General features: G+C 38.3%; 1 protein-coding gene across 3 annotated transcripts; it reads left to right on the top strand.

The window, feature by feature from the left end:
- Positions 1 to 6,888: 6,888 nt before the first annotated feature.
- On the top strand, positions 6,889 to 10,342 carry LOC110747432 (nucleolar GTP-binding protein 1). Of its 3 annotated transcripts, none has more exons than XR_015836000.1 (4): positions 6,889 to 7,061; positions 7,537 to 9,588; positions 9,800 to 9,935; positions 10,023 to 10,342. XR_015836000.1 is itself a non-coding variant. In XM_088253578.1 (3 exons), the coding sequence occupies exon 2, from the start codon at positions 7,551 to 7,553 to the stop codon at positions 9,576 to 9,578; it is 2,028 nt and encodes a 675-aa protein (XP_088109704.1). In that variant the 5' UTR covers positions 6,890 to 7,061; positions 7,537 to 7,550; the 3' UTR covers positions 9,579 to 9,588; positions 10,023 to 10,342. The 3 variants fall into 3 exon arrangements, 1 of the variants encoding a protein (XP_088109704.1); XR_015836001.1 differs by having other exon boundaries at positions 9,690 to 9,935; XM_088253578.1 differs by lacking the exon at positions 9,800 to 9,935 and having other exon boundaries at positions 6,890 to 7,061.
- The last annotated feature ends 1,619 nt before the right edge of the window (positions 10,343 to 11,961 follow it).

Genomic DNA, 11,961 nt, shown 5'->3' with positions numbered 1-11,961 from the left:
ATCTATCCAAAAGGTCCTTTTTATTAGGAATTGGATATCTAACCCATTTTAAGGCTTTATTAAGAGGTTTGTAGTTTATCACCAATCTAGGTACCCCTCTTTCTAATTCTGCTGCGTTTTCTACATAGAAGGCAGAACAGCTCCAGGGAGATGAGCTTTTCCTAATTAACTTTTTCCCTAATAAATCTTGAATTTCAGATTTACATATTTCCATTAGCCTAGCATTCATTTGAATTGGCCTAGCTTTGGTTGGGATTTTCTTTTCATCAAAATCAGGCTCATATGGCAATTCCACTATGTGTCTTTTCCTATTCCAAAAAGCATTGGGTATTTCGGCACAAACTTGATTTTCAAACATCTTTTGGACTTCTTCTACCTTTTCTTTTACCCTATTGTCTTGCAGTTGTTCCTCTATTCTTTTGTACTGCAATTCTTCTTTCAGGTGATATAGATAACTTTCTTTCTTCTTTATCTTTTCTTGAATTTCATTAATATACTTATGCTTGGGTGGTTGAGAGAACCTAAAGACTATAGGTTGACCCTCTACCTCAGTTCTTATTCCCTCTTCAGAAACAGAGAAAGGATAAAGCATATTAATGAAAGGGGTTCCTAATATCAGGGACTGATTTAATCCTTTCACCAAGACAAAAGGGGTTTCAAAGCAAATTCCTTGATTAAGTACAGCAGCGTCAGATAATTTAAACTGAATCCCCATCCTTTGACTATTGACTGCTGTGTGTAGGACTTGGGTAGTTTTCTGAAAATACCTCGTTGGTACAACACCTTCATTTATACAATTAAGATCGGCTCCAGTGTCTATCAGCCCTTCAACAGTAAACTTGTAGGTTTTATTAATAACAATAGTTATCATAGCATACCATTTTTGTGATATTACCTTATCTATGCTATTAATGAATCTCATAGTATTAACTTGTTCTTCCTGTAGGGTTTCTCTTGTTACAGGTTCTATTTTTTCTTGAAATTCTTCCATTAGGTTTTCGAATTCTAATTGCTCAGATTTTTCTTCTGTATCTTTTTCTGAAAAAGGACGATAGAGTTCTAAAACTCTAACCCTATTTTTTAACTCTCTAAGTTCTTCTTTCACCTCATGGACCTCGCACTGAAGGTCGTTGAGCGTAGGTTCCTTTTTATGAATTTTATCATTCATTCTGTTTACTATAGTCTTAAAACTATAGTTTTCAACTGGTTGTCTTACATTAGCTATGGCCGGTTGGGGATTATTTGGTCCGGTTCTAGCTAGCGAGATATAACTTTCCAAAGCTTCTCTCTTCTTTTCTGGATCTTCTATTTTATCAATTAAGTCTACTATTAGACTTTCTTCTTTTGTTAAGACACATATTCTCAGATCTTTAAATTGACAGGCGCACTCTTCCTCGCTACCTGAGCTAGTCTCAGCATCTGATTCAAACAATTCTTCATTTTCTAGTTGGGCTAGTTCGTCATCACTATCTTGTTCAGAACTAGATGAATTAAGCATTATTTGGCAAAGCTGTTGTTTAAGGTCTTCACTAATGCTTAGGTTACTGATTTTATCCTTCATTTTGCACTCAGATTTATAATGTCCTACTTTTCCACACTTATAGCATGTAGGGACAGCTCCTTTCTTTCCTTTACTAGCCTTTTTGCTAGTATCTCCTGTGTATTTCCTTTTTCTGAAAGTTCTATATGGCTTCTTGGGTTCAGACTTATATTTCTCGTATTTTTTAGTCTTACGCCCCCCAAATTTCTTTCCCTTCTTGTATGTTTTATGTGAATATGATTTTATTGGTTCAAAACCAAATTGTTCACAAAAGTCACCTAATTCCTTTTTTCCTAGGGCCTTTTGCTTATCAAGCTGTTTTCTTAATTTCATATCTGTGCAAAGAGCTAATCCTTCTGCGCAGATTTCAGAGGACAATTCCCCATAGGTGTAAGACCCATAAGGAATGACACCACCATTTTTCTCTTTAATTCTATTCCTAACCTTTTCAGCGAATAGAAGTGGCAATCCTGAAAGAAATTTCTCTTTCCAAAAGTCAGCATTACAGTCTTGCCTAGTGAACACCTTGGAGTAAAACACGTCCTTATACCACCTAAAATGGGACAAGGTAGGACACTTAAGGTTCATTAAGAGTTCTCTAGACCTGTCGTGCTGTAATTCTGTAGTTCCTACAAAATGTAGAGTAATTGTGTAAATTAGTGAATTTACCGCATCTTCCTGGTAAATGTTTTCACTTTTGATTAATCCAGTTACTGGGTCTTGTACATTCTGCTGACCAATAGCCACCTGGGCGTTCAGGATTTGGGCTCTTGCTGAGTCGCTTAGGTGGAAATCCCACCATCCTTTTAATTGACCTACAAAGCCTGCGATGATAGCTTCAGCCACCCTCTTATCTCCATTTCCTTTTATCTTAGAGGCTGTAGCGTACATCATCATATGTTTCATTGCATTAATGATCTGATATTCCGTTAGACCATCAATATTCCATTCTACTATGGAGCTTCCATCATACTGAGCGGAATTCCACATTCCATCTTCCTCAAACTGTAAATCTACTGGAGTGGGTCTGGGGTAGTAATTTCTTGTTTTAGCAGTTTGAGTGAATTTCTTTTCATTTGTTAACTTATTAATTTCAGGTCGTTCTTCCTTAAACATCGTTTCAAGGTCCTCTATTTCTCCTTCAGTGAGAACCGACACTTGAGGTCCTTTTCCTTTATCTGACAATTTTACTTCTGATAATTTCTTTGCTAGGATATCAACAAAATTTTCATCTTCTGACAATGTTCTTCCCATCTTAAAGTTTTTATTATCTAAAGGGGGAGGTGGTTTGAAGAACACCTGACTACTCATTTCCTTGATCCTTTTAGTTTCTGAGGGACCGGGGTCGGATTTCTGCTCCTTTACAGAAACAGACGTTTCAATCCTAGTGACTTGCTTTCCTAGAGACTGCAGAAACAGGTTGGTGTAATTATTCTGCTGAATAACTGCGCCTATATCCTCTTTACTAGCTGTGCGAAAATTATTGGCGCTATCATCAAGGAAAGTGGTTTCTTTGTAGGGAGCCGCTATCATATCTTTCTGTTTAATTACCATCTCGGGTGGATGTACGGCTTTTACTGATTTCCCATCTTTGGAAGTGTAAGTCGAGAATGGGCTTCCTATCATCTCTATATGGCTCCTATATTCAGGAATGTCATATTTCTGAGCACACCAATCTAACCACGTAAAAAAGAAACAATTGAATTTCTTTTCTTTCATAAAGGCGGTATGGGCTTTCCAGAGATGATTTTGCCTATGCTCCTGAAAGGCTGTTTCAAACCAGATTCTTTTATTAATATTTTCAATACTCAGATAATTCCTTTTTATCTTGTCGTGTTCTATTTCGAAGGATTTTAACATATTTATTTCAAATTCTACATCCGAGAAGGAAGGCTCGGGTTGAGGTGGATTCATCCTAATTCCTGGGTTTGGAAGGGTTTGCTCAAACCTGTAGGCTGGCCTTTGTGTCTGTTCCTGGGTTCTCCTAAGACCTGCCAAGATCATTCTGTCATGGTCTAGATCGTAAGCTATATCAGAGGAGGTGCTCGACCTATGGGGTTCTAGGTTGGATCTAGAGGGTGCTAGATCAATCCTAGAGGTACTCGACCTATGTGGTTCTAGGTTAGATCCAAAGGGCGCTAGATCAATCCTAGTTTTTCTAGCGTTGGAGAATTGTATTTCTACCTCTCCATCAGCGAATTGGGAGATCCGAGTAGGTTCTTGATTTTCAAGGGGCTTCTTTGGGACTATTTCATCCAAAATCCACTTTTCTGGTAGGGTTATATCACTCCACTTTATCATTTTTGGGACTGCCACGTTTGATTTTTCAAGGTTGGTTTGGAACAAGGTAGTTTCACCTTTGCTGTCTAAATCTTTAGCTTTGGGACAGACAGTGTTCATAACCTTATATGAAACCCTATAAATGATCGCTAGATTTTGGGATCCTGGGTCCATATCATAACCCTGAGTTTGAATATTTAATGTTAAAGCTTTTAAGACATTTACGTCGGAAAGTGCAACAGAAAAGTTTGGGAAACAGTTAAAGTATATCGGACCTTCCCCTAAGGTTGACTCAACTATTCCTAACAAGGAATCCGTGAACTTTCTATGTCTTCCATCTCTTACACAAAGCAAGATTGAACTGGGCAATCCTGTTCTGGTAAGTGGTTTCACCGCTACCTGCACCAATCCTATGTGCAAATAGTTATAATTTCTCTCCAGATGCTGGTCGATTTGACTCTGGGTGAATAGCTGAAAACTATCTTTTTTATCAATGACAGATATCGTTTTTTCAACAGTTTTTATTGCGTAATCAGATCTGAACTTGAAAGATCCTTTATAGTATATATCAGTGATGGGTACTCTGGGTATATCCCAGTTGCACAACTCCTTTTCTACGTCCCGCATGATTATTTCTTGAGAGTTTTTAACTCGTAGGGTTCTATGGCTAGGACTGTTACTAGAGCTTGCTTCTCCAGAAGAACGGATAGACAACATTCTCCTAAGGCTTGCCATTTTAAAATTCTGGATTTTATGCTTTCCTTCTGTTCTCCTCCTAATTCAAGGTTGCTAGTCCCTGCCTAGGTCTCTCAACGCCTTAGCTTAACGGGCAACGGCTAATGAGCCTATCTGACAGCTAGACAACTCGATGACTAGTGAGTAAAGGAAACTTGACAGAAAAACCAGAAGATTAAACCAACAACTTAGTTTGAACCTTAAACTTAACCACTCTTCTAGGGACTTTTGGCTCTGATACCAGGTACTGGCCCAGACTCTATATATATATATATATATATATATATATATATATGAATATGCATTTTTCCCTTTCGTTTTGGCATCCGACTAGATATATATATATATTGTATATTGATAAAGAAGGGAAACACAGAACAAAAAAAAAAAGATGATTGTAGAAAAATTACAGAAACAAAAAAAATAGGATGATGTAGAAAAATTACAGAAACAAAAAAAAAAAAAAATACAGCAACCAAAAGACTATTAAAGAAAAAAAAAACAGCAAAAAAAAAAAAGAAAAGAAGCAAAAGCAAAAGCAGAATCTTTGGTTCATGATTATATGGTCTTCATTGACCAAAAAAAAAAAGATTATATGGTCTTATGACAGGGTTGCAATTACTAACGTGGCTTGTTGCATGAATTATGATACTTTTCGTTGCTTTTTGCATAAAACTGAAACATATTTTGTCAAGCAACGGCAATTATTTGTATGATGATGTACAACCAGGATATATGATGATGTATAGCAGAACAAAACAAGCAACGACAATTGCTTGGATACAAGCAACGGCATACAGGATGTGTAGAAAGCGTAGAAAAAGAGAAGAAATCTTTTACCTCCACTTGACAAGCACGCACGTTCAACCACTGGAGAGCGTAGAGCACGTTCAAAGTTTCTAGGGTTCACATAAGATTTGTCAAAGCCTTTTGTATATATACTTACCACTTTAATTTCTAACGAAATCGGGCAACTTATTAATTCCTTCAAAATAAATTACTTTTTGAATACACCTAAATTTTGTTTGACTTTTAAAAAGTTATAATTGAATACACCTAGATTTCGATGTATTTTTTTAATATCAATTGAAATCTGAATTGAATACACCCAAACTTTTATAAATTCTTTTAAAATCTGAATTGAATACACCCAGACTTTTAAACTCTTTTAAACTCTTTTAAAATCTTAATTGAATACACCCCAGAGTTAGGGATTTTTCATTTTGGTTTCGGCGGTAGAAGAAAGAGGAAAAAAGAACAAGAACTCAACCTAACCTTTTTCCCGACAGCATCTGCTCCAAGGAACATCGTGCGCATCACCAGGTCTAGCTCCATTGTCCCTTGTTCTTCCATACTGCTCAACAAGGTTTTTATATTTTTTATTTTAAATAAAATTTATATATTGTTATGTAGGTCGTTTATGTTGTACGGACACTCCAAATTGTTGAAGTGCCAAAATGTTAGACAGTTTGATAAGTGGACACACTTTGGACACACCTCAGACACAACGACTTTGACGCGGTCAAGTCAAGACACTCCTTGAAACGGTCAACTTTGAATTAAGACACGGCAGGGATGATTTTACAATTTTTAAAATAAAAAAGGGTCACAATATAATGTCTGAAACTTTTGTGGACATATTTGCAATTGTATTAACAATTGGCGTTAAAATTGTAAACAATAACCCTAAACCCTTAGAGCACTTCCAGCAGTCAAATCCTTGCCATGGCAAGGGGGGGCTAAGGCTGACACTATTCACATGAATAGTGTCTGCCCTTGCAAAAAGTAAGTTGCACTTCCAGCAGTTGCCCGGGCAAAGGGCAAGTACTATTCAATTTTTTGTTTTTTTCACAAATTTGTTTACCTAAACAATAAATTTGGACAATATTTTCGGATAAAATTTTTGGGTTCGTACTTGTCAATACTTAAGTAAAAAGTGAATAATAGTAGAAGTAGAAGAAAATGTATGAGGATTTGGTGTTGAAAGTGAAGAGTTTTGGGTATTTTTTTAAAAAAAATTCGATTTTTTTTCATTTTTTTATTGCACAAAAATTGGCTGCCGTTGGATTGGAGGAAAAATTCTGATCGGAGAGTCCAGAACGCGACACTTGGCAGAGAGCTGTTGGCGGCACTGTAGCAGCACTGTAGCGGAGCACTGTAGCATTACTGTAGCAGATGACGTCAGCAGCCTTCGGGCCAGCACTCGGGCTGTTTCTGCCTTCGGGCCAGCCCAGGCAGGTGGACCCCAGTAGTTGCCGGGCTGGACTTTGTTGCTGGAAATGGGTTTTGGCGTTTTACCCCCCTAGCCCTTGCCCTAGGGGGCTGCTGGAACTGCCCTTATCACTTACCTTCAGCCGCAGCAGCATTGCATTTGTAAATCCACAGCCTCTGGTTCGTGGTTTTCTTCTTCTCTCCCTTCACATTCTTTTCTTCTCATCTTAATTTTCATTATATTTGCCTCTAGTTGAGTTGCGATTGACAACAATTCTTGCGAACTGTTATCCAGGTGAGGCTTTGCTCCTTTTTATTTATTTTTCTCTGTTTTCTTATCATATGTATTTGTTGAACTCCATCATGTAATATGAGATTAGATCTCGGTTTTAGAAGAGTCGGTTGAAGAGAGAAGCATTGGATTTTGTTTTGCTTAATTTTTTAAAGTTTTTTTTTCTGAACTGATCACTTGACATAGGGCGATTAATAGCAATCTTCGTTGTGAGAAGCATTTTGTTGAGTGGTTAATTCACTTTCGTTCATTTTATTATGCCTATTGCTATTGATATATGTGAATTTGGTTGATTAATAATAATATTAATATGAGATTGCGGGTGGGATGAATTTTTCTGAATTTGGTTTATTAATTTAATTGGGTAGGTGTATTAATGTAAAATTTGGTTCATGATAAATAAGTGAGAAGTTCTCAGATTCTCACTATGGTAATCAACCTTGGTGTTAACTTGATTTTGTTTTATTTTTGTAAACAGGCAAGTAAGTAAACATGGTGCAATATAACTTCAAGAAGATGACTGTTGTACCAAGTGGGAAGGACTTCATTGACATTATCCTATCTCGCACCCAGAGGCAGACCCCAACTGTAGTCCACAAGGGTTATGCAATTTCCGGCCTCCGTTCTTTCTATATGCGTAAAGTAAAATATACCCAACAGAATTTTCATGAGAAGCTCTCCACAATCATTGATGAGTTTCCTAGGCTGGATGACATCCACCCTTTCTATGGCGACCTCCTTCATGTTCTCTACAACAAAGACCATTACAAGCTTGCACTTGGCCAAATCAATACTGCAAGGAACCTTATTGGAAAGATTTCTAAAGATTATGTGAAATTGTTGAAGTATGGTGATTCACTTTACCGATGCAAATGTCTCAAGGTCGCTGCTCTTGGCCGCATGTGCACAGTTATGAAGAGGATTGGTCCTAGTTTAGCTTACCTAGAACAAATTAGACAACACATGGCAAGGCTACCTTCAATTGACCCTAATACCAGGACAGTATTGATTTGTGGCTATCCGAACGTTGGAAAGAGCTCATTCATTAACAAGATCACTAGGGCTGATGTGGATGTCCAGCCCTATGCTTTTACCACCAAGTCACTCTTTGTGGGACATACAGATTATAAATACTTGAGGTACCAGGTAATTGATACACCAGGGATTTTGGACCGCCCATTTGAAGACCGTAACATTATTGAGATGTGCAGCATCACAGCTTTGGCTCACTTGAGAGCTGCGGTGTTGTTTTTCTTGGACATCTCGGGGTCTTGTGGGTACACCATTGCCCAACAGGCAGCTCTTTTTCACAGTATTAAGTCTCTGTTTATGAACAAACCATTGATTATAGTCTGCAACAAGACTGATTTGCAGCCATTGGAGGGTATATCTGAGGAAGACAAAAAGTTGGTCACGGAGATGAAAGCTGAAGCTATGAAGACAGTGATTGGTCAAGGTGGTGAGGCTACCAATGATGAGGGGGTACTCTTGACCATGAGCACTCTGACCGAGGAGGGGGTTATTGCTGTAAAGAATGCAGCTTGTGAGAGATTGTTGAATCAGAGAGTGGAATTGAAGATGAAATCCAAAAAGATAAATGACTGCTTAAATCTTTTTCATGTTGCAATGCCAAAGCCACGTGACAATAAGGAAAGACCCCCATGTATACCTCAGGTAGTTTTAGAAGCAAAGGCTAAGCAAGCAGCAGTGAAAGAAAAGAGAAATACAGAAAAGGATTTGGAGAATGACAATGGCGGTGCAGGTGTATACTCTGCCAGTTTGAAGAAAAACTATATCTTAGCTAATGATGAATGGAAAGAGGATGTCATGCCAGAAATTCTTGATGGGCACAACATATACGACTTTGTCGATCCTGATATTTTGCATAGGCTTGCGGAGTTGGAACGAGAAGAAGGATACCGGCAGGCAGATGCGGGTGATGATAATTTTGAGATGGAGGGATTGGAATTGACTCCAGAAGAGCAAAAGACATTGGCAGAGATAAGGAAAAAGAAAAGCTTGCTCATTCAACAACATAGAATCAAGAAAAGTACAGCAGAGAGTCGGCCAACTGTACCAAGGAAATTTGACAAGGACAGGGAGTTCACAACAAAGAGAATGGGGAGGCAGCTATCAAAGTTGGGTCTTGATCCCACTAAGGCAATTAACAGAGCTCGAAGCAGATCTGTCTCAACTAGGGGCCGGAAGAGGGAGAGATCACTTGACAGGGATGATACTGATGGTGGTGATGCTATGGATGTGGATACACCCAACAAGAAGCAACGCATGTTATCTAGATCCCGTTCGAGGTCAAGATCAAGGCCTCCAACTGAAGTTGTCCCTGGAGAGGGATTCAAGGACTCTGCTCAAAAGGCTAAGGCACTACAAAAGGCCAATAAATCTAATAAGATGAGAAACAAGAATGCTCGTCGTGGAGAGGCAGATAGGGTCATTCCCACTTTAAAACCAAAGCACTTGTTCTCTGGAAAACGATCAATTGGAAAAACTCAAAGGCGTTAAAATATTTGAGGTACTCAGACACATCGCATCACCTTTCAATTCAGCTTGTCTTTGTTTTGAGCACTCATTGGAAACAGTTATATATGCTGATTTTCCTTTTTCTCTGACCAGCTTTAGGAATGTGTATGCTTTATGCAAATTACATGATTTATGGGACCAATTGCATTCTATTTTGTGTCTATTACATGCATACCTCATCAAGCTACGCATCCTTGTATCAGATGCGGATGTGTGAGAATAACATTCTCGTAGCTACCAGATGGAAGTTTTTGGTCCGTTGGGAAATGGTAGTGTCATATTGATCATTAAAATTAATCTCCCGTTCTGGGGTGTTGATTTGACTTCATACTATTGAAGGTATTAAGACTGAAGAAGTATATTTGTCATGTGCTCAATGTTTTTTTATGTTTCTGAAAGCAATCAGTATAATTTTTCTTCTTGCAGGGAGGTAGATTTGTGCTTTGTTGTATGCACCATGGAGTGTACTTGCTGCTGCAAAAGAACTTAGTTCTTTCATCTCTGGTTTGGCAGGATATTGCAGCACGCAGGATCATGCAACCAGAGTCTTCACAGTTTCCTTTTTTTTGCAGTTGTGTTTTTATTTAGGAAATTTTGGATCCGAGGCATGCCTCAGTTACAATATTTTGAGTGGAGTTTAATTTACAGACTAATTTTTGTCTTTACCCTTTGCTTTTGTAATGTTGTCGTTTGACAATATGTGAAACTTGGCCAAGTTAAATTACTATTTTGTTTGTTTTATTGAAGTTGAAGTGTAGTTTAAGATACTGTAACTTCAATATTCATTCTCTTTCCTTAAAGCATCTTATTTTTCAGATTGTGAATCAGTACTGTTACAAACTTATATAGAGGATGGGTCAGCAAAGGACCTCGTCACATGATAGATGATCGAAAAACGTGTGAATGCTACAAGTAGAAAAAGAAAAAGAAAAGAATGCCAATGTGTTACGGTATTTTCTATTTCCTATTAGAGCTAAAAATAGGAGAAGCAGCTACTTTACAGGTATGGCAATAATGTATTGAGATCATCCTATGGAGAGACGGATGGATCAACCTCTATCCCCGATTACATCCGAGCAGTTTCATCAGCCCCATCCGTCTCATGTCGTCACGAACCTTATTAGCATCATCCCATCTATTGTGATTAGTGTACGTATTCGACAATAGTGCATAAGTTCCAAGTGCTTAACCTTCTACTCTTCAGGAGACCATCCCTGATCCTCTCAAACATCTTGTCATTCCCATGAATCCTGCAAGCATTAAGCAGCGCTCCCCAAACAGAGCTATCTGCTTTTGTTGGCATTTCTTTAATGAAACCCTCTGCTTCTTCCAAGAACCCTGCTCGGCCATGCATATCAACCAGACAGGCATGATGCTGCGTTTTAGGAACAATCCTGTAAACATCTTCATAGCATTAAAGAATATCAACCCTTGATCCACTAGGCCTGTGTGACTGCATGCTGATAACAAGCCAAGGAAGGTTACATCAGGAGGAACCCCGTGGACTAGCATAAGTGAAAAGAGCTGGTGCTCCACGAAATGATATCCTTACAATCCAGGCCTTTAAACACCGAAATTGCCATACCTACTTCACCACACTTGTCATACATGTTGAGTAAGGCATTTCCTTCGTTGCCATTCACCATGAGATCCGCCACGTAGGAATGAATCCACTGGCCTAAACTCAGTGCCCCAATCGAAGAACACGCTGACGATATGTTGACAATGGTAGCCTCATTAGGCTCAGCTTTTTGTTGGGCGGGGGAGTTTGTTAGGTATCCCAGTAAAGGGTTTAAGAGTTGTGGTTTTGAGTTTTTGATGAGCAGGCATGGATTTGGTTTAGTTGTTGTCTCGTTGTAAGCGAGTCAGGTGTAATTTAGGACTCTTTTATGACATGGTATTTTGGGTACCCTGCTATTGCTTTATTTTTTTTTCTTTTTGATGATGATTTTTTTTTTTTCTTAAGTACAAGCGATTGGGGGTTTCGAATCTCTGCCCACATGGGTGGAGGTGGAAGAGCTTAACCCACTGAGCTATACGCCACTGGCTACCCTGCTATTGATTTTAATAGGGGATTTTGGGAAAAATAGAGGTACTACTCATCTTCCTGGAAATTTTGTGTTAATTAACTACTTCTCTATAGTTATTAGGTTATTTACCAAAAGTCTTGCTGATAAAAAAGTCTGATGTGCAGACTGCAAATTTGGCTAGGAGAAAACTAACATACTTTGGAACAATTAATCAAGTTACTGAGACATGTTATTTATTTATAACTGTTAGAATTTAGGAGGTGTGTGATGTGTGTTGCTCTGTTACCGCTGTTAGTTTATGGGAGAAGAGGTTTAGGAAATGGTTGGTTTAGTGT

Source organism: Prunus avium, chromosome 5 (assembly GCF_965620075.1).
Source record: "Prunus avium chromosome 5, drPruAviu1.hap1.1, whole genome shotgun sequence".
Lineage (NCBI taxonomy): Eukaryota > Viridiplantae > Streptophyta > Magnoliopsida > Rosales > Rosaceae > Prunus > Prunus avium.
Note: the sequence above shows the minus strand (reverse complement) of the source record. Positions and strands in the feature narration are given on the sequence as shown.